This window comes from Chionomys nivalis, chromosome 13 (assembly GCF_950005125.1).
Source record: "Chionomys nivalis chromosome 13, mChiNiv1.1, whole genome shotgun sequence".
NCBI lineage: Eukaryota > Metazoa > Chordata > Mammalia > Rodentia > Cricetidae > Chionomys > Chionomys nivalis.
This window is the reverse complement of record NC_080098.1, coordinates 57,066,727-57,093,377: the sequence shown is the minus strand read 5'-3', so window position 1 is coordinate 57,093,377 and position 26,651 is coordinate 57,066,727. Positions and strand designations below refer to the sequence as shown.

General features: G+C 42.6%; 1 protein-coding gene across 1 annotated transcript in view; it reads right to left on the bottom strand.

Moving 5' to 3' along the window:
- Positions 1-2,259: 2,259 nt before the first annotated feature.
- The window catches only part of Sycp2l (synaptonemal complex protein 2 like), a 52,301-nt gene continuing 27,909 nt past the window's right edge, over positions 2,260-26,651 (bottom strand). The window contains exons 20-30 of the mRNA XM_057787072.1: positions 24,924-24,972; positions 21,841-21,985; positions 21,265-21,314; positions 19,297-19,423; positions 9,898-9,972; positions 8,622-8,725; positions 7,379-7,470; positions 5,070-5,169; positions 4,913-4,971; positions 3,372-3,434; positions 2,260-2,307 (exon numbers count right to left, since the gene is read on the bottom strand). Of these exons, the coding sequence (XP_057643055.1) occupies positions 3,410-3,434; positions 4,913-4,971; positions 5,070-5,169; positions 7,379-7,470; positions 8,622-8,725; positions 9,898-9,972; positions 19,297-19,423; positions 21,265-21,314; positions 21,841-21,985; positions 24,924-24,972 (826 nt within the window). The 3' untranslated portion in view covers positions 2,260-2,307; positions 3,372-3,409. The remainder of the gene's footprint in view (positions 2,308-3,371; positions 3,435-4,912; positions 4,972-5,069; positions 5,170-7,378; positions 7,471-8,621; positions 8,726-9,897; positions 9,973-19,296; positions 19,424-21,264; positions 21,315-21,840; positions 21,986-24,923; positions 24,973-26,651) is intronic.

Sequence of the window (26,651 nt, the reverse complement as noted above, 5' to 3'; positions counted from 1 at the left end):
AAACTTCTAACTTAACTGCTCACACTTAAGAAATGTAGTTAGTACACAGAACCCACTTTTTTCTCCTCTTAGAATTCTGCCCTGATTTTATAGCGTCATTCTTAACTAATCCTCCTGGCATCCACAGGGGAGTTTCACAGCCGTGCCCACTCTGAGACAGGAGTAAGACACCTGGTGCCTACTTTGTCAGTCTTTATCCATCTTGTTAGCCCTAAGAAACACATGCTTGGTACCATTGCTATCGTCTATGAACTGCTAACTCTATGTAAGTATATATACTGGAAACCTTGTAGAACTGGGAGATACCTGGGATGATGTAGGAGCAGGGAGATACTTGGAACAGTGCCTTTCAAGTTTCAAAAGACAACAACTGCCAACACAGACTGCTATATCCAGCAACGCTATCAGTCATAATTGGAAGAAAACTCTCCATTAAAAATATAGGCTGAAGGAATTTATGGCCACTACTCCAGCTCTACTAAAGATACTTGAAAAAAAATTTTTTACTGAAGAGAAAGACAAACACATCCAGGGAAGAATGAACCACTCTTGAATAAAAGTTAAGCAAAAGAGGTACAGAATACACCAAATGATATAAAGTCAAGATGACAGGAAATTCTACACACCTTTCCATGAGACTAATATTCATGGTTTCATTTTTGCAGTCAAAAGACAGCAGTCTGGGCCTGGGAAGATGGGGCCCTACGGATAGAAGTGAGCCACTCCAGCTGGGCCTGTGAAGGACTCAGCTTGCCCCTTGTTTCTCGATGTTCTCTGTGCTCTCATGTGAAATGAGAAGGGAAGCTCTGTCGCTCGGCCCCCTCCCATGAGGCCCACCATGCTCCCCCATCCTGGACTGAATCCTCTAAACAATAGCTGAGGTTAACCTTGCTTTCCTGTAACCTACTACGCTCACAACAATGCAACGTAGCTAATATACTCGGTAAGCTGTAGTTAGAGCCTCTGCCACGGCAGCAGCCTCTTTCAGTAGCCTGGACTCCACGGATACATCCTAGTCTTCCTGAGCCACTGCGTTAGCTTCATCAATCCCTGCCAAAAGTTCTCATCCTCAGAATCAGACCTTCCAGTCATGTGGATAAAGGAAGGTTAGTGTGGGCCTAGACAAACTTGGTTCCCCAGAATACTTTGTACTTCCACGGCCTCGAACAAATTTTTGGTTTTCCTGCCACGGTTCATATAGCCATATTTCTCTCTCTTTCTTTGCCCTAAGAAAACCATCCTTATCCTGAAAAATGTATTTCAAATAGTACCTCTCCCACAGTAAGTCATTCTTGATTACCAGTAAAAATGACCTCTTTCCTTGTGACTTTGCCTATTCCTAAACAGAAATGACAGGAGGAGGGGTTGGAGGGGGGGACAGAGGGAAGGTGAGGGGAACTAGGAGGAGAGGAGGGAGGGGAAACTGCAGCCAGCTTGTAAAATTAATTAATTAAGTTTAAAAAATACATGTGCTCTTATAAGCAAAACCTTATGGCAGTGCACTAAAGCACACTTCATTAAAAGTTATAAAGAAAAAAACCTCGACAATTCAATTAGGATCACATATGTTTGTATTAGAAAAAAACTGCAAATTAATTAATATGCAACCAATAGCATAACTAAATTTTATTGAGAACATACCGCTCAATACACAGTCCCGACTGGTTCAGCCACAACTCATCTGACTTCGTGAGTGGCCTTAGATGAAATGGGCTTTGCTTTAACTTCTCTAAAATAGATTTAGGTGCCCCGGTGTCCATGCAGCCCTCTGCACACAAACTTCATGGGAGAATTTAGCAGTGGCCTCAGGGGGAATATGTCTCCTCTACTGAGCATGCCTGGAGTAGAGAACTGGAGAAGCAGAAATGCCTGAAGGGCAAAGCTGTCCCCCTTACAATTTCATGTCAAAGTGATCCCATCGCGTTCTGGTTTCAGGTTATTTTTCCCTTAAAGGGGTTTATGAAATAATCTCTCTGCAGATGCTCCTGCTAAAGGTCTGGTTCCCGCAAAACTCGAAGGCATTTCTCCAGTTAAAATAAAGTTTGCTCCTCTTAAATTACATGAAAAGTAAACCACTTGAAATTGCTGAACATCTTGGATTTTTCTATTATTAGGCCACGTCTGAATAAAAGGCTTAGTTTCTGTGAACAAATGGATAACGCAGTAGGAACTGTGAACCCGCCCCATCCCTCCCTCTCCTGCCCTGGCTCAGCAGCTGATGGTGGCTGGTTGAGCCGAGCATAGCTGGGAAGGAAGGCTCCTGGGCCAAGGCACCACAGACTCCAGCTCCCTCCTCAGGCTATTGTCCTGGTGGAAAAGGAAATGGAGAAACAGTGATTGGTCAAGGCACAACCATCACACCTCTTGGGCCCTTAGAACTCACAGTCAACAAGACCATCACTCCTTTCCTTTTTGAGAGCCGTGTCCGTGACTCTGACATCCTGGGAGCTCACAGTCTTAAACACAGCCCTTCAGTTAGTTCTATGCTTAACTGTTAGTAAGAAAGCAGAGATTAGAAACCAGATGAGGAAACCACTCGGCATACTTAGGCAAGATAAACTATAAATGAATATATTCCTAATGCTGTGACTTACCAGATTCAATGTACTTACCCAAACATAAGGTTATTTTGTAGATGGAATTATTGTGTGATATTTTATGTGTGGGTTTTTGCCTGCATGTAACATGTCTGCACACCATATGCATGCAGTGTTTAAATAGTCTAGAAGAGGGAATCAGATCCTGAGATTGGGGATGTTTGTGAGTCTCCATGTGGGTGCTGGGAACTGACTTCTGGAAAGCAGCAAAGCTCCTAACCATTGAGTCATCTCTCTAATAACATGTTATTGTTTTGATTTTTTTTGGTGTGTGTATGTGTGTATGCACACATACGAGTGTGAATACGAGCCTGCATGCCAGCAAATATGTGTGTGTTTGCATGCATACGAATGTGAACATGAGCCTGTGTGCCAGCATGTGTGTGTCTGTGTGTGTGTGTACGCGCATGCGTGTGTAACATGTGCAGAGGTTGGGGAACAATTTCCAGGAGTCTCTTTTCCACCATGTGGGTTCCAGAGATTGAATTCAGGTTTTCAGGCTCAGTAGCAAATGCCTTTACCTACTGAGCCATCTCACTGGTTTAGGACTTTGATTTGGCAGGAATGTATCTGCATGCTAATCAGCCACCGCATCTCCGTGTTTAGTGCAGTGTTTGATAGACTGGGGCAGGTAGAACTCTAAAAACTGAATGACTGACCCAAGGCCCTGAGTGTAGGGCTGGAGGAAGCTCAGAACAGAAAGGAAGTTAAAAGCATCAGGGTTTTTCAGGGCTTAGTTCACAAAGACTGAACAATGCCAATGTCTGTACCTACCTGAGGGGTACAGTCATAAAGCCAGGCTTTGGCTATCCTCATAAAGGCTGAGCTGAGTTAAACCTGGAAGAAATTGATTCATCACTTATTATAGTCATATCAGGCACGTTAAAAACAAGAATGTATATCTACATATGTACCACAGGCTTACTCTGTAGATTGTTACATGACAATGCCGGAGAGGGTTTGTGTCAACCCAATTACTATCTTTTATCAACAGAAAAGATTCATTTATATTTCCACTTCGGTCTATTTTAGGAATTGTCTCTATCAGTACCACTAGCTCATACTTTTATGGCACTCATCACCACTCAAGCCCTTAACTCCAAGGCTAGAGGTTGAGGGTGTCCTTGGTAAATCTCCAGGAAAACAGATAATGCTATTATTGAGATGAACACCTGACGGGGGCGCTCACTGGATACCTGTGTGATGTTGACTGAGTTCCCTAACCTCTTGCAGGGATATTAAACATTGAGCACTCAGCCGAGAGCAGTGAGCCCAGCCATCACTCAGAGTGAACTAAAAACAGCATTCTCATCTGCCATTTGCAAGCCAGGGAACAGTCTTTTCCTACCTTAGAAAGAAAAGAGATTAAAACCAAAAGCTTAAGGCTGTACATGTGGATAGAATGTCCCTAAGACATTCTAAATTCCCCCAGAGGCCTGAATCAAAGGGAGATAAATGTAAACAATAATTACTATCTAACAATGCTAACTGAAGAGTGGGTTGCTTAAACTGGGAGTTGGGGATAATTGAAATAAACGAGCCTTTCCTGTTTTCGAAGACTTCTCTGAGACTTAATGCAGAGCTGCTCTCAAACTGTGGGTTGAGGAGCCCATAAGGAACCTGAGGTCCTGGGAAGCCAAAACTCTGAAGTAACATTAACACGTTGTTTTTCCCATTATTGCAGCCGCACCACCATGCAGTGGTTTCCCATAGCAGGGCTCAAAAGCAAATACAAAATGGAGACAGTGGTGTGGCACCATACCAGCTGTCCATGCTCCTGCAAACAACCCCTTATCTGTGTTCCTGTACAAAGACATGGAAACTAGTTCCTGAGAAGGAGGGGACCAGCAGGCACAGAGGGTGGACAAGAGGAAGTGACAGGAGTAAATCTGAGCTAAGTGTGTTCTGTATGTACATGAAAATGTCGTATTGGGGCCACAAGATGGTCCAGTGGATCGGGATGCTTGCTATACAAGCCTGAGTTTGAGCCAGGGAGCGCATTTAAAGGTGAGATAAGAAACCCCACAAAATTGTTCCTAAATGTGTGTGCTGACATGCAAGCTACATCCTTCATCATAATACACACACAACAAATAAAATTGTTACATGTTTGAAATACCATAATGAGCCAGATGTGATGGTTTATACTTTTAATCTCAGCACCCAGGAGACAGAGTTGGAAGATCTCTGTGAGTTTCAGGCCAGCTTGGAATACATAGTGAGTTCTAAGACCTCCAGGCTCCATATTGAAACCTTACAGTTTCTAACAAACAGCAACAAAAAGATACTTCTAGAAAGACTAGTTTTCAAGGTACCTCAGCTCTTGCTGATCACAGAATGACTCCAAGTCAGCCGACTGTTTCTCCCAGAACTCCTAAAATGGAATAAAGATTTTTAGCTAAACACTCAGTGCTTCTTTTTCCTAGAAAATGTTCTCTTTCTTCCCAGAGACAGGACAAACAAGGAACTTGCCAGAGCATCCTCTTCGAGGCCTTTGAGACCCTGAAGATTCTCCTCCAAGTTGCTCAGCTCCTGAAGAACCGAACTGTGAAACCTCTCCAGCTTGTTCAGTCTGCCAAACGTGAAAGCAACAGCCTTCAGTGGGAGCAATTGGGTATGACAGAATAGCCCCATGAGAACACATTCATCAGATAGTCTTGCCTTAAAGCGTAATGGCACCTTTCTTCTCTTCCCACCTTTCCATGTTCAGTGATCCCTGATCCCAGAGACTCGGTGAACTCTCCCGAGCCCCTGGCAGCGCCCAGAGGGAGCCACGATGTCATCACAGTATAGGAGAGATGGTTCTAGGAAGGAGACCGGATGCCATCCCTCCCCTTCTACTGTCTGCTTGCTTTCCTCTGTCTGGCCTTGCGCTGCTGTGAGAGCCGTGGTCAGGTAGGTTCCGGCACCCATTTCCAACAGTCACCATTCTGTGTCTAACTACTGTTGAAATGGCTCATCTGTTGGCATGCTGTCTCTTTTCCTTTAGGCCGGATGCTCCAGATAAACAGATCTCCTGTGGTTTTCTGTTTATTTGGATGTAGAATATTAAAAATCTTTGTTCCAAGGGAACATTACTAGAAAGTGACAGAGGTAGGGCCTACTGGGAGGTCTGAGATCATTATGAACATCCTCAAAGGAGTCTGAGGTGTGGGACTCTTTTATTTTTATTTCCTGTCAGTTGAACAGTTTTCTCTCCTATCCATTCTTGCCATGATACCTTCCTTCCTCTAACACAGGACCCAAGAAACAGGGCCAGTTCATCACAGATTGAATCCTCCAAAACCATGAGTCAAAATGTGTACACCTGTGCACATGGGGCCTAGTTTTATTGCAACAGGGTCTCACTGCACGATCTCAGCCTGATCTAAAACTCATTGCATATCCCAGACTGACCGAAAACTGTGGCAGCCTCTGACCGAAAACTGCCTCAGCCTCTGAAGTGCTGGAATTACAGGCATGGGCCACCATGCCTGGCTACCTAAGGTCTCTGTTAATAATCAGAAAGTTACTTCATAGCTGGCCCTCGCAGTTGGCCCTCGCACACTAAGCATGGAGTGAGCACCTGGCATTAGTGTTCAGTGTTTGTTAGCTGAGTGGATATATGGCTGATGGTAAGGTCCTTAAAATACAACAGGAACTCGTCAAAACCAGGGTCCTCCATGGCTTTGCCTGGCCATTGCATGTATACAAGAACTTGGAAAAAATTATAAATTCTTACTCAAATAATGCATTTTAATCCCAAGAATGTTTCTATTTCAGTTAAGCAAATATCCCCTCTCCTCCCCCCATCTCAAGCACTCGCTCCAACATGGAGCAATCTCTAAATTCTTCTTCCCCTTTCCACTCATATCTTTGTTCCCAGATCCTACTAAAAACTGCTTCCATAGTGGTTGTTCTAAGCGGACTCTAATTACACAAAAGCCCTTCTTCACTTCTCTGAAATCAGGCATAGTGGCACACCCTACTGACTCAGTCATAAGGGTGTTATATGTATTATATCGTCTTAACACAGCATAACATAAAATTTACCCTTCTAATCATGTTTAAGAGGGCAATTCAAAGTGCTAGGCTCATTCATGGTGCTCGCAGCCTCACCGTTACACATTTACAAAGTGTTCTTGTCATGAGAAACATAAAAGTCTGCCTCTCTGGAGTCTGCTGTCTCTAGAATTCCTCATTTCAGTAGGTGCCTCTCATTCAAGTGGAGCCATCCAATAATCACCCTCTAGGACCCGGTGTCTGTCTCTGAGGATAATGTTTTCAAGGTTCATTCATGTTTAGCCCGTGTATTGGTGGGTTGGTGGGTGGGTGGGTGTGTACACACACATGCATGTAACAATAATAATCCAAGAAAAGGAGGCTATCCTTTTGAGAGAGGGGTGACATGAAAGGAGTTGGAAGGGAGGTATTTGAGAGAGGCTCAGGAATGGAAAGGGAAGGGAGAGAGTGGTGTGACTATATTTTAACTAAAAAACATGAGTTTCTTCCCTTGGTTGGGTGACGGTCGGTGGGATGGACATAGCACACTTCAGTCTGTTTTGCATGGCTCCCCGGGCCTGCACTGTCTTCACAAGTAGACTACTATTTTCAAAGACGCCTGCTTTAGGACTGGTCACTGGTAGATCATGAGGAGGCCGGAGGAGAATGCTGAGTTCAGCTCTCTTCTCACCTCCCCCTCACACTGTACTTCCTTACCCCCCCCCCCACACACACACATAATGGTCCCAAGATAAATGCTGCCTCACTCCCACAGCTCTGCTTTTCAATCCAGTATTTACCTGTGCGTGTATATCTGGTTCCAAAGTCTGACGAGGCAGCCTGGCATGTCCTTCGCCTTCTCTGAAGAAAGTGGAATTTCTTTCTGCTTGAGCTAACGCCATAACACACAAAAGAACAGACTAATGGTATTTGGGTAAACATGGTGCATAAGTTGAGTGTTTACTGTGTTAGCAAGGCACCAGCAGCACACAGTGATGCTCGAAGGAAACATTCCTACCAAGAGACTCAGTACGGCATCACCCTGTGTACATTCCAGGCATTTGGTGTGATAAAGAACTTGAGAAACTAGAAAACCCTATATTCATACTATTGATACAATACTCTATTTATACTACATATATACTATATTCACACTATTGATACACTATATTCATACTGTATATGTACTATATTCATACTATTGATAAAACACTATATCCACACTACTGGTACAATTATATATAATATGCCCATTATACATTGGCAGGATTCTGGAATTCTAGAGGTTTCCTAAATTATTAGAGAGATATTGGCTGGGGATGATATTTTTCTCAAATGTGCTAATATAGACATCATTGGGGACTTTCACATAGGATAAGGTCACAGGAGCCTAAAATTGCTGTGATATGCATCTCACAGACAAAGCCGCGGTGGCTTTTACACCCAGGGCCTCAAAGACCTGCTGTTACCAGACACCCTCCCACATTCCCCTCCCGTGTCTTCGAGTCTGCTCTCCCGCACACAGTCCCCTCCTTAATTTGTCCCTGTGGCCAAATCACTGCCTTCTGGGAATGCCACCAGTGAAACCAAGCCAAGAACATTTGGTCCCACTGGAGAGAATGGACAGGGAGTAGTCTTATCAATACAAATTACAGTGCAGAATGGCGAGAAAAATCAGGACCACAGCCAAGATGAGTGCCCCTGCCTCCCACCCAGGAGACCTTCATATGTGAAGGAGATTGCACTGAAGAATGAAAGGAGCTTGGCCCGCTAAATCCAGAGTGAACCAAGTTTCTTTCTATCGCCTTTTTGCCCAGCTTTATCGGTGATGCAGTTGACAAACTGAAAACGTGGAACTGGAGAGATGGCTCAGTCCGTTTGCACCTGCTGACCAGTGTCTGCCCATCCCCCACCCCAGTTCCTGTTAACCACCTTCCAATACTTGGCCTTCTCATTCAAGTTTTGTAGATATTACATATATTGGTGAGGCCATACAGTGTTTTTCTGGCTCACTTTTTACTTCCTGATTTAGTGGACAGATACCTCAAATTTTCTTTTCATGTCTCTAGTGAAGTTCTCAAGGGCTGTTTTCAAAGCAGAGCTATTTGCGCTCTCTGGCACATCTTCTTGGGATGGAGTAGAAATATCTGATAAACAAAAATAAAATATTAAAGATAACAAAAAATGCTCAGGTAGACATTCTTGGTCTACCTGCTGGGCCAGAGGATGGACCACTTTTTCAGAAGCACAGACATAAACCATACACACCCCCCAACTAGCTATTGGGATCTGATTCTGGAACATGGCTGACCCTGACCAGGACCACACTAGCGAGCTCATACTGAATGAGTCAGACAAGCACCTCATGCTACCTCCCACCAAATCCCACCCTCTTTCAAATGTTCATTCCATCCTAACCTCCTCAGCACCTTAAGTCAGCTCAGGTCATGCTGTGTCCGCAAACAGGCTTGGGTATCACAGGAAGTTGTAAGAATACACAACGGGGGGACAGTGAAATGGCTCAGTGGGTGAGGACACTTGTCACCTCACCTGATGCAGAGTTCAATCCTTGGATCCCAAATGGTGTAAGGACAAAACTGGCACCGAAAGTTGTCCTCTGACCCCCACACATGCACTACAGCATGCGTAGGTGTGTCCATAAATAACAGAGGCTAGAGCAGGTCACGCCAATGGGGGTGACCTAACAGAGTTTCTGGGTACCAGACTTAACCTACGCATATAAGAGGTCTCTTAAGGATTTGCATTCCCCAACTCATTCATTCCTTACAAAAACCATAGTAGGTGCTTCTAGGATTCGCATGAAACATGGACACCATGTGACTTCTGCAAGTCCACACCAGCGGCTCCAGGAATAGAATGCAGGTTGTCTCAAATCATAACCTTATGCCTCTGGGCTTCCCAGTTTATCTTTTTGAAGCCCTTCATTTCAACACATAGTACTACTCATCCAGAAAGCTGGCCAAGTTCACATACACATGCCAGGTCACTCTCTTTATGAACTATGTATGCACACAAATGTAATAACTATCGACTAGACAGAAGTCTCTAATATTAGTCCCTGCAGATGGTAGAGAGGAGCTACGGTACAGACCTCAAAATGCTAGAATGGGAGGGTGCTTGCTTTTATCTACAATTTGTGGAACAATTTGTTCATCTCAGAAAGAACAAAATGCTTAGCATGCAGGCTGTAGTAGCCCTGGTGATCTTAGAATGTAGCTTTTGTAATTCACGTTGGTACATTAAGAACAGATACATCCGTCATCCCTCCCTTAGGTGCTGGTTGGGTGCATGGAGTCACCTGTCACAGCGGGGGATCCTGGAGCATCTTCTAATCTTGATTGCTTCGGGGCAGCAATACTTCCATCTGGCATCTCTAAACATGAACAGCACTGCGTTGAAACTCTTGTGTGCGTATTTCTCGTGTTGATGTATCTTGTCTTCTTTTCTTCCAGGGGTTTATATATGCGCCCACTGCATCTACACTGCTTTATGCTGATTTGGGTCTTTCTGCAACCCTCCTCCCAACCAATTCTTCCTGCATACCCCAATCTACCCCTCTTACACTCATAGCCTCTACAGACACACACATACATGAGAACTTCCGACAGAATTTAGTTAGTACTGCATTTGTGTTCATGCATTTAGGGCTGACTCCTTGGGATTAAGGTCTTATCCCTGAAAGAAAAAAAAATTATTTCTCTCTCCCTCAGCGGCCATTGAGGTCCAGTAGCTCTTCACCTAGGGTGGGCCTTGTGAGGTTTTCCTGCATCTATCATGGTATGTCAATTGGTATGGTGTGGGCAGCCATGTTGCCACAAGTTCATGGGTATGACATCCCTGTCCTGTGCAGAAGAAACTGCTACACAGCGTTAGTCCCAGTCCTCAAGCCCCCCTCCACATTCCCACCTCCACTTGTGTGATGTCCCTGAGTCTTGGGTGTCGGAGTTGTGTTGTGGCTGTCCCATTTGGGGGTGGGTACCCCTGCAGTCATTTATTTATTGCACTATCGCTGGCTGTGGACCTCTCTTTGCCAATTAATATCTAACACAATACAGCACAAATGAGCCTCATTTCCTCCTCGTTACTAATTGCTTATGATGGGGCTGGAGGACCAAGCACCGCCAACGCATCAAAGCACTGGTGTCTACTGATGTCTGGTCACAGACATCCCTCTGATGAGCTCAGGCACATTTAGGAATTCTCCGCTTCACAAGGTCCAGACAGACTCGCTAAACATAGTATTCTCAATAAAGCCAGAAGAGTGGACAGCAAGACTATTTCCAGACGCTTGTAGCTGTGGCTTCATTTGTGAATCCTCCATTCCTTCCACTGACCTCTGTGTTTTTCTGTCAGTACCATATTGTTTTTGTTACTGTGTGGAATTATTTGCAGTCAGGTACGGTGATACCTTCAGTTTTTCTCCTCCTGTTTGGGATGCTTTGGTGATTTAGGTCTTTTAAACTTTAAGGTCACACACACACATACACACTTCTATGGAGAGTGTCACCTAAAGTGTGATAGAACCTGCACTGAATCTGTAGATAGCTTTTAGTACCTCTTCAACAATTGGTGCTGGGGGTTAGGCACACATATGAGGGCGAGACTAGATCCTTAACCCTTACTTTCTATAAAAAGTCAACTTGAATTGTATGAAAGATGTCACTATAAGATCTGAAACTCTAAAACTAGGGGATAAAAAACACAGGAAAAGCACTTTGAGAACTAGGTATAGATGAGAACTTTCTAAAAGGACTCCAATTGCTTACAAAATCACTGTAAGAATCAAAGAATGAAATTGCACAAAACCTGAAAGCCTTTGCATAGCAAGGGGGACAATTAAAGAATGAAGAGACCTTTAGAATGAAAGAATCTCTTTTCCAGCTATATATCCAGCAGGGGGCAAGTGTTTAGAAATAATAATAAAGAACTCCAAAACATATACAAATAATACAGTCGATAAATTAACAAAGAAATTAGGCCGATAAAAAAATTAGGCAGATGGTTTTCAAAAATTAAGCATAAATGGTCAGTAAACATATTAAAAAACATGTAACAGTTCTAGTCACCAGAGAAATGCAAATAAAAAACACACTGAAATTCGATCTCACTTCAGTCATTAAGAGAACAACAGATACTGTAAGGATGGGGTGGCATTATTGACCAGTGTTGTTGAGAACATATTTAGTGCAACCACTGTGGGCAGCAGTAGGAAGAGTCCTCAAAACACTAAGAACAGAACGACCACACAACACAGCCACACCGTTCCTGGGCCTATATCCGATGGACCCTAAGTCTGCATACTACTGAGACACCTGGTCATCCATTTGAAGCACCATTCAAAACAGCCAAGTTATAGCATGAGCCTACGTGTTCGTCAACAGATGAATTAACTAAAGAAAACATGGTAGACCCCACACAACTCTCAGCCCATCTAAAACGGTGCAGGAGTACAAACCAGCTGGGTGACTTTGCCAGACCACCTCTCCTCTCTGCTCCAGCCCATTGGGAATCTCACAGCAGGGGAAGTTTGCCAGGCAAATTCCCCAGACCCCCACACAGGACCATCTGGAGTTGCACAGGAAGGAAGCAGCAGGGTGAGTCCATCGGATGCCTACTTCCAGGCTGAGCATTAGTAGCCCCTACTGTCATAACAGGCAGGCATGTCCCCCCTACTCACCAGAAAGAGCCACCACACGCATAGTCTACCAGTAAGTAGATCTGGTTTCTATGCTCAGACCAAGCTTGGAGTGACATTCTCTTGCTTTTTGGTTACCAGTGAACTAGAATCAACCCAATCTCTCCTGCCAAAACTCAAGGCAAAACACCCGAAGGATTGACCTGAAAACTCTTCAGACCAGATCTGAAGGCAACCAGTCTTGGACAATAGCCAAAACTTCCACTCAATAGAGGCTGGTCAGATGTACAATCAGTCAAATAAATCCACGTGCCCAGGTCACATCACAAAACACAAACTATGAGAGGCCAGGACATGACTCTCCCTTGATGTGGAATCCCCCTCTGTATGCTGTGAATGTGAATATGTTTTGTTAACAATGGTTAATAAAGAAGCTGCTTTGGCCTATGGCAGGGCAGAATATAGGTAGGTGGAAAAACTAAACTGAATGCAGGGAGAAAGTTGAGTCAGAGAGACACCACGTAGCTGCCAAAGGAGAAAGATGCCAGAACCTTACCTGTAAGCCACAACCTTGTGGTGATATGCAGATTAATGGAAATTGGTTAATTTAAGATATAAGAGCTATTTAAAAATACGTCTGAGCCATCAGTCAAACAGGGTTGTCATTAATATAGTTTCTGTGTGATTGTTTGGGTCTGGGTGACCAGAAAATGAAAGCACAGTCTCCATTTACACTCCCAGAACCAAGAACTATGGACATCTTTGCTAAGGAGAATTACCTAGATGAGCCCAATGACATAAAATGTAAACAACAAACAACATGACCAAAGAATTCAGGGAGTTTAAAGAGGATAAGAACACACAATGAACTTCTAGGGGAGAGGAGAAACGCCTGCTTAAAACCCAAGAAAATACAAGCATGCTGAATGAGATGATAAAGACAACTAAGAATTCAAAAAGTGGCTACAATAAAAAGATAGAAATACTGAAGAGAATCCAAGATGCTATGAAGCTGGAACTGAAAAATTCAATTACCCAATCAGAAATTTCAGAGTAAATCCTGATTGGTTAGAAAGCAGAAGAGAAAATGTTGGGACCTGAAGGTAAATTAGAGGAATTAGATCATGAAATCAAAGAATATCCCTTTGTAAAACACAGATGAAAGGAACACGTGCAAGATGAGTTTTATCTGATGCAATCTAAAAATGGCCCAGACTAATTTCACTTTTTTTTCTGTTAAAAAAAAAAAAAAAGAATTACTCAACCACCTCCGTATTCTGAATTTTCCAGCTTGTGTTTGATGCTGTTTTCCATGAACAATTCTTGGCTCACAATCTAGAACACAAAATACAGACATATACAATTGGTACACGTACATACTTGTAAAATAAAAAAGTGGTACTGTAGTGTCATGTCAACACAATAAGCAATGGTTTTATGCAAGGGTGATTTTAATTCTAGAAAACTGAAAGAATAATAAGCTGTACCTGAGGGACATTTTCTTCAACTTCTGGGTGCTCTAAGGAAAAGAAACTGCCCAATGGATGAGGAGTTCCAAGTTCTGAATATTAGAGAAAACAATTCCAAGTTCAGTAGATAGAATAAGAAATTAAGGCAAGTAGCATTCTGGGGCTGCTCTACCAGATCTCATCATTAAAAGACGAGGAACAGTCCTAAAGACAAAAGTTTTGCGTCTCTTGGGGCACGTATACTCATTGGGCTTGTATGCCCTTACATAAAATGAATAGTCATTCGCCTCGGTTTGACCAGTTGCCTCAGTGATTGCCCATCTGCCCCTAAGAACATGGACAAGGGTTCTACCCAACCTTGCTTCTCTCTCTTCTGACTTAAGTTGCCTCCTTGATTGGGTTACTCTTTCCTGTGTGTGGTGACTTGATACACCCATACATCACTTGCTGATTAATACACCATTAATCACTACAAATTAATCTAACACATCATTTGCCACCTACAGAAATTGTTCATCTGAAGATGTAAGATTTGCGTGCTTTGACATCTCCAATTCTCCACCCACATGGTAAACATTTTATTTTCTGCTTCTTAGGGTTTTGAAATTTTTAGATTCCACACATAGGTAAGGATCACACAACAGCATCTCTCCATTTGCCTCATTCCATGTAGTGAAACATTCTTTAGATTCATCTTTTCCACAAAGGCAAGACTTCCTTTTCTATAGAACACGGGATAGAATCATACACACACCACATTTTTGTCAACCACCCGTTCACTAGTAAACATTTAAGTTGTTACTCTCTTACTATGGGTTTGGGTTAATGACATTGAGCACATTTTTATAGATTTGGTGGGCATTTGGGTATTTCATTCATTTTTAATTTTTTTCACATCAGAACTGCAAGTTCCTTACGGGTTTTGAATATCAACAATTGACCAGTTATATACAAATGCCTTCTCTGTAAGTGGTCAGACATTCCCCGGCCCTACAATCACTTTCCTGTTGATGCAGTCTTATTGACTTCTGTGTCTGCTTCTGTGTCATATCTAAAAAAGTCATTGCCAAGACCAACGTCAAGGAGCAGTTTCCCTATGCTTTGTTTCAAGAACATCACAGTTCCCTTGTTTTATGTGGGTCCCGTCAGCCATTTCACGCACGGATGTCTTACTCTTTGAGCGCATTGCCCCAATACCCACTTGCCTATTAGTCCCCTCTGCTCTACAGACAACTTTCCTTCTACTTTCATGTCATATGTTTCTATGACTTAACGTATCTATAAAGTCTAGGACCCACCGATAAGGACATTTAGGGACTGAAGAGATGATTTGGGGATTAAGGGTACTGGCTTCTCTTTCAGAGATCCCCAGTTTGATTCCCAGCACCCATGTGGCAACTCACAACCATCTTTTACTCCAGTTCCAAGGATTCTGATACCCTCCCTCTGGCCTCCATGGGGATCAGGTACATATATGGCACACATACATACAAGCAGTTAAGACAGCCAGACACATAAAACAAAAATACCATTTGACTTGTCACAGATGCACCGTTTAATCTGATTCGCTCCATTTCAGCAATTATCCCGAAAATGACATGGTACATGATCAAAGCCCTTTGTGTATATACCACATCTTTCTTTTTAAAAAGACTTCACACATATGGATGTTCTGTCTGCGTGTATGCCTGCACACCAGAAGAGGGCATTAGATCCCATGGAACTCCAATTGTAGATGGTTGTGAGGCCCAATGTGGCCGCTAAGAATTGAGCCCGGGATCTCTGGAAGAGCATCCAGTGAGCCATTTCTGTAGCCCTTACCACATTTCCTTTATCCTTTCCTCTGTTGATAGACACCTAAGTTAGTTCCACAACTTGGTTACTGTGAGTCATGCTGCAATAGTTTCTAATGCTACATTTAATCCATTTTGAGGGGTTTTTTTTGAAGTCTTACTCTACTCTTTTGCATGCAGATATCCAGTTTTCCTTAGAGCACTCATTACTTTTCTTTCCCTATCATTTAGCTTAGCATTCTTGGCAAAGATTAGCTGACCATATGTATGGTGTTTGTATTTGATCCAACTGGCCTGTATCTTTTTGCATCAACTTTACTTTCTATACCTCTGTGATAGGAATTGAAATGCGGGAGTTTTGCCATGAGAATCTGCACTCTCTTCCTTCCCAAGATTGCTGTGGCAGTTTGAGATTTTCCAGGGTCTTGTACAATCTTTCAGCTTTTTCTATTTCAGTGAAGACTGTATTTAGAATGTTGACAAAGGCTTCACATAGACTGCAAATTCTGTTGTATGCTGTGATATTCTTAAAGCATCAATTCTTCCAGTCCAGGAGATGAGAAAGCCTTCCATGTATTCATACCTTCTTCAAATACTTTTGTTAGTATCTTTTCTTTTTCTTCTTCAACATACAGAACTTTCACTTTCTTGCCTATTATTTTTTTTTCCTGATAAATGGGATCATTTTCTTGAATCTTGTTTCAGGTAAGTCTCTTCTAGCATAGAGGACATAACTGATTTTAAAATTAACACAAATTATGCAAATTAATAGAGTGTGATGTTTCTATACATCAAAATAGTATGCATTGATTAAAGCCAACCATCCTTTGTCAACCTTCCCCCAACGCCACACACCCTCCTCAACTTCCAGTGGTCCAGCTTCTACTGCCAAGAGGAATTTAACTTCTACAAACAAGAAAGGACCAGCTTATTTCATACAAATCCTCCAGGTTCCATCCATTTTGATGCAAAAGGCAAGATGCCATTCCTCTCTATGACTTAATAAAACATTTCATACAAAAGCTATATTTTTTGCTACCTGTGCATCTTTCTGAGCAGGAGTACCTGGGATAATTCCATATTTTAGCTCATGTTTAAGCTCATATTTAAGCCCCATCCTGGAGGTTTCCCTCTCTGGTGCACGGATTTCATTCCCTTTGAGGGCATTCAGAGAAGTGGGCCAGTTGCACCATATGTTAGGTCTATTCTGTTTTGTAAGGAGCCTCAGACTGGTCACCGTAAGAGCTACACTACTTTAGCATATGAGAGTTCTCGTTGTCTACATCCTTGCCAACAGTATTTTAAAAATAGGTTGTCATAACTGGGTAGGTTGATTTCTTGTTACAGTTAGATTTGTTTTGTTTTTGTGTTAAGACCAACCCCACACACATCATTCAATGCTCGTTCACTGATCTATAGTCCCTGCCACTCAGTATAGGCTCAATACTCCTTTCCTTAGTATTTAATTCCATTGTGTACCCTTCTCCCCCTGAATCATTCTCGCATTTTGCATCCCTAGGATGAAACCAACTTTAATTTTTAATAGTGTATTTTTTAATTCTTCCCTCATTTATTACATCTTGACTGCAGTTTTCCCACCTTCCTCTCCTCCCAGGCCCTTTCTTCAATCTCCTTCCCCCTCCCCCCCCGCCAACCATTTTTTTTTTTTCAGTAAAGGGCAGGCTTCCCAGGGATAACAACCAAACATGACATGTCAAGTTGCAATAAGACTAGGCACCTCCTTTACATTAAGGCTGGATGAGGCAACCAAGTGGAAGGAAAAGGGCCCTAAAACAGTCAAAAGAGTCAGAGACCACATCTGCTACCACAAGAAGTCCAAGGTACAAGGCGGTGGTGGCATACACCTTTAATCCCAGCATTTGGGAGGCAGAGGCAGGTGAATTTTGTATGTTTGAGGCCAGCCTGGTCTACAGAGTGAGTTTCAGGACAGACTCAAAAGCTACACAGAGAAACCCTGTCCCACAACATATATACAGAGGAACCAGCGCAGGCCTATACAGGCTCTCGATTATCGATTCAGTCTCTGTGAACCCCCATGAGCCCAGGTTAGTTGATTCGGTGGGTTTTCTTGTGGTGTCCTTGACCCCTGACTCCCACAGTCCTTCTTTTTCCTCTTCTGCTGTTGTCTCCAAGTTCTGTCTAATGTTTGGCTGTGAATCCAACTTTATAATGGTGAAAATATCTTTTTGATATATGTAATTAATTTGATTTGATACTGTATTGTCAGGAATTCATATATAATCACCAGGGATTCTGCGCTATAGTTTGTTGTTGTGTCCTGATCACATTTGGGTAACAGGTCAAGATGGTGACTCACTGAGTTACAGTGCGTGCTATGCAAGCTTGGAGACCCAAATCTAGATTCCTACACATCACATAAAAGGCAGATGGAATAGCAGAAACATCTGTAACCCCATCATGGCCATGGGGAAGAGAGATGACAGAAGCAGGCAGGAGACTCTCAGAAACTCATGGGCCAGCTAGCCCAGTGTATGCAGCAGTCAAGAAACCCTGTGTCAAAAGAATGAGAAGATAAGGACTGGCACCACATAGTGTGTGTGCGCGTGCACCGATTGTTTTTAAGGAATTAGAAATGTTTTCTATGTTTATCTCTATGGAATAATTTGAGGATTTTCATTATTCTCTAAGATTTGGTAGAAATTCAGCAGTATAGTTATCCAGTTCCGGTGCTTTTATCTGATGGGAGACTGTTTACTGGTGCTCCAATCCCATTGCTTCTTAGGTTAGTTTATGTGCTCATGGATCAGTTTTGGGAGAATGTGTGCCCAGAGATTTGTCCATTTCTTTTAAGCCTCTACTCTGTTGATATAGTTTTTTGGAGTTATCTGTAATAATCTGTGTATTTCTGTGCTATTGGTTACAATACCCACGTCATCACCAACTATATGTGAGTCACCTGCTGTTGATAATGTAGGTGTCTTATCTTTTTAAAATATAACTTTCACTTCCTTACTTTTTTGCTCCTATTTTGGTTATTTCTGCTCTAATTTTATTATTTTATTTCCATCTGTCCATTATGGGTTTGGCTTTTTTACACTCTTGATTGAAATGCATTTAGGTTATAATAAAATTTGGGGGGGGGGAACATCTAGACACTAATTTAGCTTCTGTTGGGGGCTGTGGACCCCCGACCCTGAATTTCCTGTAAACAACTTGTTATGCTTGTTTAATGCTAGGTACAATTCAACCACGAGTCCATTAAGTCCCGTGCCTTTCCCCATTGGGAACTTTGGTTGTTGCTTCTTATCTGTGGCTGCCTTTGTTCTGTGATTGTAGAGTCAAACCGTTGAAACAGAAACAAGGGTTAAGAAGCAAAATTATTTACACTCAGTCCTTTTAAACGTTTAGTGATCCTTTCTGCTGGTCGCCACGAGTGTCCCTGTCTTGAAGAGGGGTCCCAGATTCTCTTGTACAAGCAGAGCTCAAGTATCAAAACAAAGTTAAAACTCTGTGTCCTCCACCCTCAGCTAATGGAAACAGTAAGCGCTGTCCCTTGTTCACAGACTGAGCCAGGGACAGAGTTTAATGGATGAAGGCACTTTCTGTCTGACGAAACAGGACTTGATTTCAGTCCCCAGAGCCCACATGAAAGGAGAGAACCAGTCACAAGGTGTCCTCTGACCTCCACATGGATGCTGTCACACACATGCACGCCCCCCGCAAACACACATCCAATTTTACAGTCAAAAACTAGTTTGTTTTAGACCATTATCCCCAAATAGAATTTTTATAATATAAAATAATTGAAAATCAAGTACCTGTTTTCGGTGTAGATGCCACAAGCGTTAAAAGCTCAGAACTACCTTGTAGTTGTGTCTGAGAAGATGGTGGAAGAATGGTATCATTTTGCCTGGAGATGCCTTTCCATACTGGTGTTAGTGTAACCTAAAATATAATAGACTTGTTAAATGCTAATATTCAAAACACTAACAAAAAAAACTCTCAAGATATTTCAATATCCTTTAAGGATACTGAGTATTATTTGCTGCATTAACCAACAATAAATACTAAAATCCTAACATCCCCAAACTGGAAGAACACTGAAGTAAATTCTTAAGTGATAATTTTAGCCTCGTGGTCCTAAAAGTGTGGTCCAGGCCAGATGACCAGCAACAGAGGAACTAAACAAAAATACACATCTTCAACTCTTACCTACAAATTACTCAATCAGAAACTTGGGGCAGGGTCCAGTACCTACCAAGTCATCCTGGTCACTCTGTTGACCTTATGTGGGGGTTGACAAGCTGTAGCTCACTGCCAGTTCTTAGAAATAAATACCCAGTTGGCCCATTCGTTTCCAGTCTAAGGCAGTTTTCTGACTAGCGAGGCAGAGATGGCAGGCTGCCAAAGGCGAATCTACGGTTTAAAGAATACAATACTTCTCTTCCACTTAACATAAAATATTTTCTAGCTCTTGCCTCAAATTACTTCCTTGTAATTCAACACAGAGAATGGAAAATCAGCCGGACACCCTCAGTGAAAAACCAATATAGAATTCTTGCTCGTTTTACAGTTTTAATATATTAGGTTTGAGTCTATGGTGCTTCTTTGGGCTTAATTAAAATCAAAGTTGTATTTATTTGGATATCTTCTTTTGGCCCATTTGCCATTAATAACTCCTTATTCTAGGCCGAACTATTCAATAAAAAGTTGAAGATGGTCGCTCATATCCACTTTTTTTTCCTTCCACGAATTCATTGAACTTTGGATCAAAAAATATTCAAGAAAATAATATATGACTATACCAAATATATACAAACCATTTTCTGGTTATTTCTCTTTGAATAATACAGCACAGCAACTAAGTGCACAGTGTTCCATTGCATTGGGTCTTTTAAGCCATCTAAATGGTGAGTTCAAGTCTACAGGAGGGACACACAGGTCATATGTAAATACCATACTATTTTAGGAAGCATATGATCATCTGCAGATTTTGGTATCCAAGCAGGGTACCGGAACCAATTGCCTCAGACATTAAGGGACAAGTGCACTAATCCTGACTTATAGCTTTAGCCGATTTCTTGCTAAAGAATAAAGCAGCCAGAGCTGGGGCTAAAGTGCTAATGGCATCCATTCTATTTCTGCAAAAACAGGTAGGGTACCCTCAGAATCCCAGCAGCTACTCCTTATTAAACTATGATAAACCAGTGACGTACGTGTGTGTGTGTGTGAGAGAGAGAGATTTGCCAAGAAACAAAAAGCTGCTAAAGAAAAGGAAGTCATTTAGCCACCTCCTTTTCAGGGCACTGGTGTCCATATTCCTAAGTCCTTTGATATAAAACAAGAATAAAGGAAGAGAACCTGGAAATTTTATACCTTTATGGATAAAATTTATATGAACCTGAAGGTGTTTCAACCTTGTAAACTTCAGGTACAAATGCTGAAATAATCAAAAAAATCTTTGAATGTGATTTTAAAATTATTATTTTTTAAATTTGAAAACTAAAGAAGAATCAACACGCTCATTTTGAAATGGAAATTTAAGAGCATGCATTGGTGGGAATTCAGGACAACAGAGGTGTTTAAATAAAGACCCATTAGTAGCATTCAGGATGGCCAAAATAAACCTTATATCTACCTGAGACTCATACCAAATATTTAGACATCCATGATCTTTACGTCAGCAGACGACACACCAGGAGGCCGCTGGTTTGTTAGTCTCACAGTCCTGAATAAAGATATGGGTGGACCCGCAAGGACCCAGGCCAAGCAATGAGTGCTCTTACCTGATCTTTCTCACGAGCTCTGCCACTACTGATGGGGGAAAGCGGTAGGACTGAAAAGTGAAAGTGAGCACACAATGAGCGTGTTTCCTTATCACACACACACACACACACACACACACACACAATCACACATGGGTACACTATGAGTTTCCGCTAATGGAGGCGATCTGGAGCTTTTTCTAGGCATTCGGCCTCGTTCATCTCCACCCCTGCCCTGGCCATCACCCTCCTGCTTTGGTTTCACTGAGTCAATGACTCCACGTCTCTGTTCTTCAAGTCCTGTTCTTTCCCAAGAGTTAGCTCAAGACCCACCCACTTCTTCCAGAAGGTGGTTCCAGCTTATGCCAGATTCCTCCGGCCAGATTGCCCACCACTTTACCTCATATTTCAACTGGAGGCTGACCCCACATTCAGTTTCATGAGCAAACATTCTGCCTTTGTAGGTAATACAGGGAAGGATGTCCCTAAGGCCACATGTTTCCCTGGTACCTTCCACCCCCATCACGTACTGAAGCATAAATACCCATTGACTTAACTGAGAAGTGGCCCCAAAAGAACATAAGCAAACTAGCTTACTCCTTAGAGACCTGACTCTTGGCTTCCTTCTCTGGGAATATGTTCTTAGGGATTTCCGTTTGTAATTCTGGGTCCAAGAGCGTTCGCTGGCACTTGAACTTGAATCTTCATTACTCTCAAAAAAGTGATGTTTCCTGTAATTAAACTTTTCCAAAACAGAAGACAAATGAGAATTCCAAAAGTGGGCACTAGTACCACATGGCATGCAATTAAACATATCATCACACGCACCATCTACATACAATTAAACATGTGATCTCCCCCAACACACACACTAAACACTATGGTTTGTCTTGGGAGAATCACCTCATGGTATGAGCCTAGGTTCTCTCTCAAAACAATGAGGTGCTGAAGCCAGGGGGAAGAGAATGAACTTGTTCTATGAGTCAATTCCCACAAGAGGGGCTGTGGCAAAGGACAACCAATTCTCTCTAGTCAAGTATTTGGAACTGGAAAGAGATTGGTGGCTGTCCCAAAGCAGCTGCGTGCCCACATTGCACCAACAGCACTACTTCAAGACAGGTTGACACTTTAAAGAGTGAGAACTCTCCCCCAGGGACTGGGTTGTGGCTCCATGGCCAAGTGCTTTTCTAGCGTGTATAGCCCTGAGTTTTACCAACAATGAGGCAAAAGGAGGCAGGGGATGTCTTTGCTAAACAAACTTTTTGTTGTTTTGTTTTGTTTTACAAGAACTGAAAGCAAACAGGAATACCACTGTAAAGCATATTGAAGTTAAGCCTAGACTGTCGGCGGTTAGAAATGTATGAGCAGCTACCAGAGTTCTAGGGGGTGAACAAGAAATTCGACAAGCTGCTAGACACAGATCCATCTGAAATGTGAATTAGTCTCGGCCCTGGCTGTACTACCATGACCATACCATAGAAGGTGGGTGATGGTGAGCTTGAATTCGTGTTTCACAAAACAAATTCATCTTTCAAAATGTTCATCAGTTTAGCATTTTGCAATGAAGGCCATTTCTCACTTCTTTTTAAATTGACAAATATTGCATATACTTATTGTATATAAACGTTCTTGTATACCTGTACATTATGAAACAGTTAAACCAATCTAATGAGTACATGTGTTACTTCCCCTGCATATTTTAATAGAAACACCTTAACACTACTTTCATAGTAATTTCCATGTGTAAAACACTATTGCCTACAGTCATTGCATATCCCATACATCTTTTGAAACTCCTAAGTGACATTTTCTGTCCACCACCTCCCCCACTCTCCCAACTCCTAGTAGCCACCATTTTCCTCTCTGCTTCTGTGCATTCAGCTATTTTAGATTCACATGTAGTAGAATTCTTTTTGTGCCTGGCTTATTTTGACTGTCCTCTCTTTTAACCACGCTATTAACCACGGCCCGATTGTCCACTTTTGAAATGCTGACCAGTCTCAACTGTGCACATTGACTATAGCTCCTCTGACCGATGATCTCATTATAGACACACTGATTACAGAGAAGGTAGGTCCTAAAAGGAACAGGCAGGCAGTCTTATTTACATCTTACTCTTCATTTAAGGAAAAAAAAATTTGAAAGACAATCCCCTACACACACATGCACGCATGCATGCATGCATACACACACACACACTACCAGCATTCATCGAGAACTCTTCAACCCAGTGGCTCACAAAAAAAACAGCAACCCTTCATTTAAAGCCTCCAATTTAAAAAGTCACTCAGCAAGGTTGACCTAGCTTGGATTTTACAACAAAGGGTACTGGAAATTATTTGCCAAAAAACATGAGAAATGTTTACAAAAAAAGTGGTTCTTAAGTTTGATTACACAAAAGAAAGTATTGGGGGTTGGTAATTGATACAGTTTGAATCCCAAACATTTCCCCAAGGTCTCCTGTGCTGAAAGTTTGCTCCCCTCGCTGGGCACTGTCAAGAAGGGTGCAGCCTATGAGAAGTAGGGTCTGGCTAAGGAGTGAATCAGTGCAGGTGCCTGTGGGGGAGGGGCATTGCACCCTTGCCATTTCCCTATCTTGCTTCCAAGTTACTAGGAGGTGAGAAGACCTCCTCCCATGTGCGCTCTTGCCAGGACTTACCATGCCACTACAGGCCCAAGTCAACAAAGCCAAGCCATGACAGACCAAAGTTTCTGAAGCCATGAACTGTTGGGACACGGACCAGGAATGGAGGTGTGTGAGGAGAGGGAGGAGACGCTCAGTGCTTGTGATAACACTCCAAGAAGACAAGAGTCTTGTCACCTCACTCTGTAGTCCAAGCTGGCCTTGAACTCGTAGAAATCCTCCTGCCTCAGCCTCCCATATGCTAGGATCACAGGTGTGAGCCACCACACCTGGTCCATTTCCGTTCTTTAACAGATCAAAATCCACTAAAGGTAAGTCTCGGGTGTACAGTGTGTCCTCTTATTAGCCTTTTTCTTTTTTAAAGCAAGAACACTTTCGGCTTCAGATCCAGTTCAACTTAACAGGGTCAGGGAGCCAAAGCAGAACTCTACAGCTGCCCTTTCGATAGGTCACTTTGGCTTTCCATGTAAGTCACCAGAGAAATGCCCATTTCTGCCCAACGTGCCTGTTTGGGCCACAGCCAGAGAAAGAACCTATCATCTCTCATCTACCAAGGTGCAAGGGGCCTCCTTTGTGAAGGTTCATGGATGCATGCTACTGTATAAAACGCGGACTGAAGGGATTTGGTCCTAAATCTTCCATGATCTAGTTCCCAGCAAAAAGATCTGAACATGAAATTTGCCCCTCTTCTAAGTTTGCTGATTGATCTCGTTCATCTGTCTAACTAGATGAGGCTGTTGCAGATTGGCCTTTTCACAGTTAATAGCTCATAAAGCCTATAGCACATGATGAACAACAGAAAAATAGCAATACAAATCGATTGGTAGACACATTTACTTATTTCCTATTGTTATTTGTCTGGGAGTCTACCCGCAATTAGAAATGACTTTGATTTTACGTTTGAAATTGCAGTCATCTCTTGTATAGTGAACCTGAGGAAACTGTAGACAACAAGGCGTTGCAGCAAGTTTGAAGATAGCATGCAAATGACAGACATCTGAGAAGGGCTGCCTTGAAATAGAAATTCCTACGTTACCGGCATCCTCCTGTCTTGTTCTCTGTCCCTCTTGAAGGCAGAATTGTCCCTAAAATAAAGCATATTAAGTTAACAGGACAGATACCACCCGCTTCGCCCTCCTCCCTGCAAAGGTTCAGCTTCTTGATCGTGAATGCACTCTGTGGGACGTCCTCAGTTCTGCAGATGAATGTATCTCACAACCTGTTTCCAGAGACTCTCTGGAAGGGGATACTGCTATTCCACAGAAAAGGAACCTTTGTGGAGTCCTTCATCTCTCAGACATAAAGAGAAGAAGGGGCAGGACTGGATTGGCAAGTGGCCTGCCAGCACTGGGCTCTCCCAAGGCTGGTTCCACCCCAGACCTGCCTGGGTGCTTTAAACAAAAGCTGGCTCTGGAGTTTGGGCAATGCTGAGTATCAGTTGGCCACTCATGTGTCTTCTGTGGAGAGATGTTGCCTGTTTTTCAATGAGGTTTTTTTATTATTATTATTAAATTCCATAAGTTTCTTGTCTATACATAACAGTAAGTAACCTCTTGTCAGATATCCAGGCTACTAACATAAGCTGTTGAGGGGTGACTGGGACTTGTGTGGACTGTTGGTGGCAGTGTCTATGGAAATAATACAATGCAACAGAAATAGAGACAGAGCTACTCCAAGAGCTTCCAGTCTCGCTTTTAGGTTTATATCCAAAGGAATTGCGAAATCTGACTTTGATATGCAAGTTGACTGTTCCAAATCAGAAAACTTCAAATGCCAACGTCCAAAACATCCTGAGTTCAAATAAGGTGACACCCGCGGAAAACTCCACACTTGCCCTTGTGCGATGGGTCAGTGACGTGCAGGTGCACTCAAACACAGTACAAAATCGTCCCATGGCATCAGGCATGGAAAGGACAAATGAATTTTAGTCTCACTCCTAAGATATATCACTGCATATACACAAACATTCCAAAGTCTAAGCCCCCAAAACAACTTTTCCCAGGTATATGGATGGGGGATACTTATCTTTACCAAAACATGTTCATCTAGTCACCCACTGAGGAGCATCTGAATGGTTTCATTTGATGGTTGTCCTAAACAAAGCTGCCATGACACATAGTCTTTGTGGTCGTATGCTGACAGACATTGGCAAATACACAAGACTGAACAAACGGGCCAGAGCGTAGGTATATGCTCAACACGTTAAAACTCCCCGCAGGCTCGAGAGTCCTGCCTTCTGCACACTGTCATGAAATACAGACAGCAGGTCTAAGATTAGCTATCCTGACGACGGGTAATGCATCTTGCCGTCCTCTGACGCACGTTCCCCTCGTAACCAGCGGCACTGAGTAGTTCTCGCGATCACCTGCCACCTCTGTGTTTCCTTCAGGACATGTTTAAATCTTTTGCCTGTGTTTTCATTGGTTTGCATCTTTTCCCCTGAAAATTTTAACTCAAGGCCAGATGCAAATGTTTATGCATGTTTCCAACAAGGCTATGGCTGGTCTTTTCTAATAATGTTTTTCAGTGATGGCGTGGGCTTGCTTTATCTTGATGAAGTCTAGTTTATCAGTTCATGTTGTTGTTTTTTACTTTTCCCCTTTTTTTTCTTGTCTTTGGGGGCCTACCACTCAGCTCCCAAATAAATTACACACATGGAGACTTTCTCTTATAAGTGCCTGGCCTTAGCTTGGCTTGTTGCTAGCCAGCTTTTCTTAAATTATCCTGACTACCTTTTGCTTCTGGGCTGTTTCCTTTTCTTACT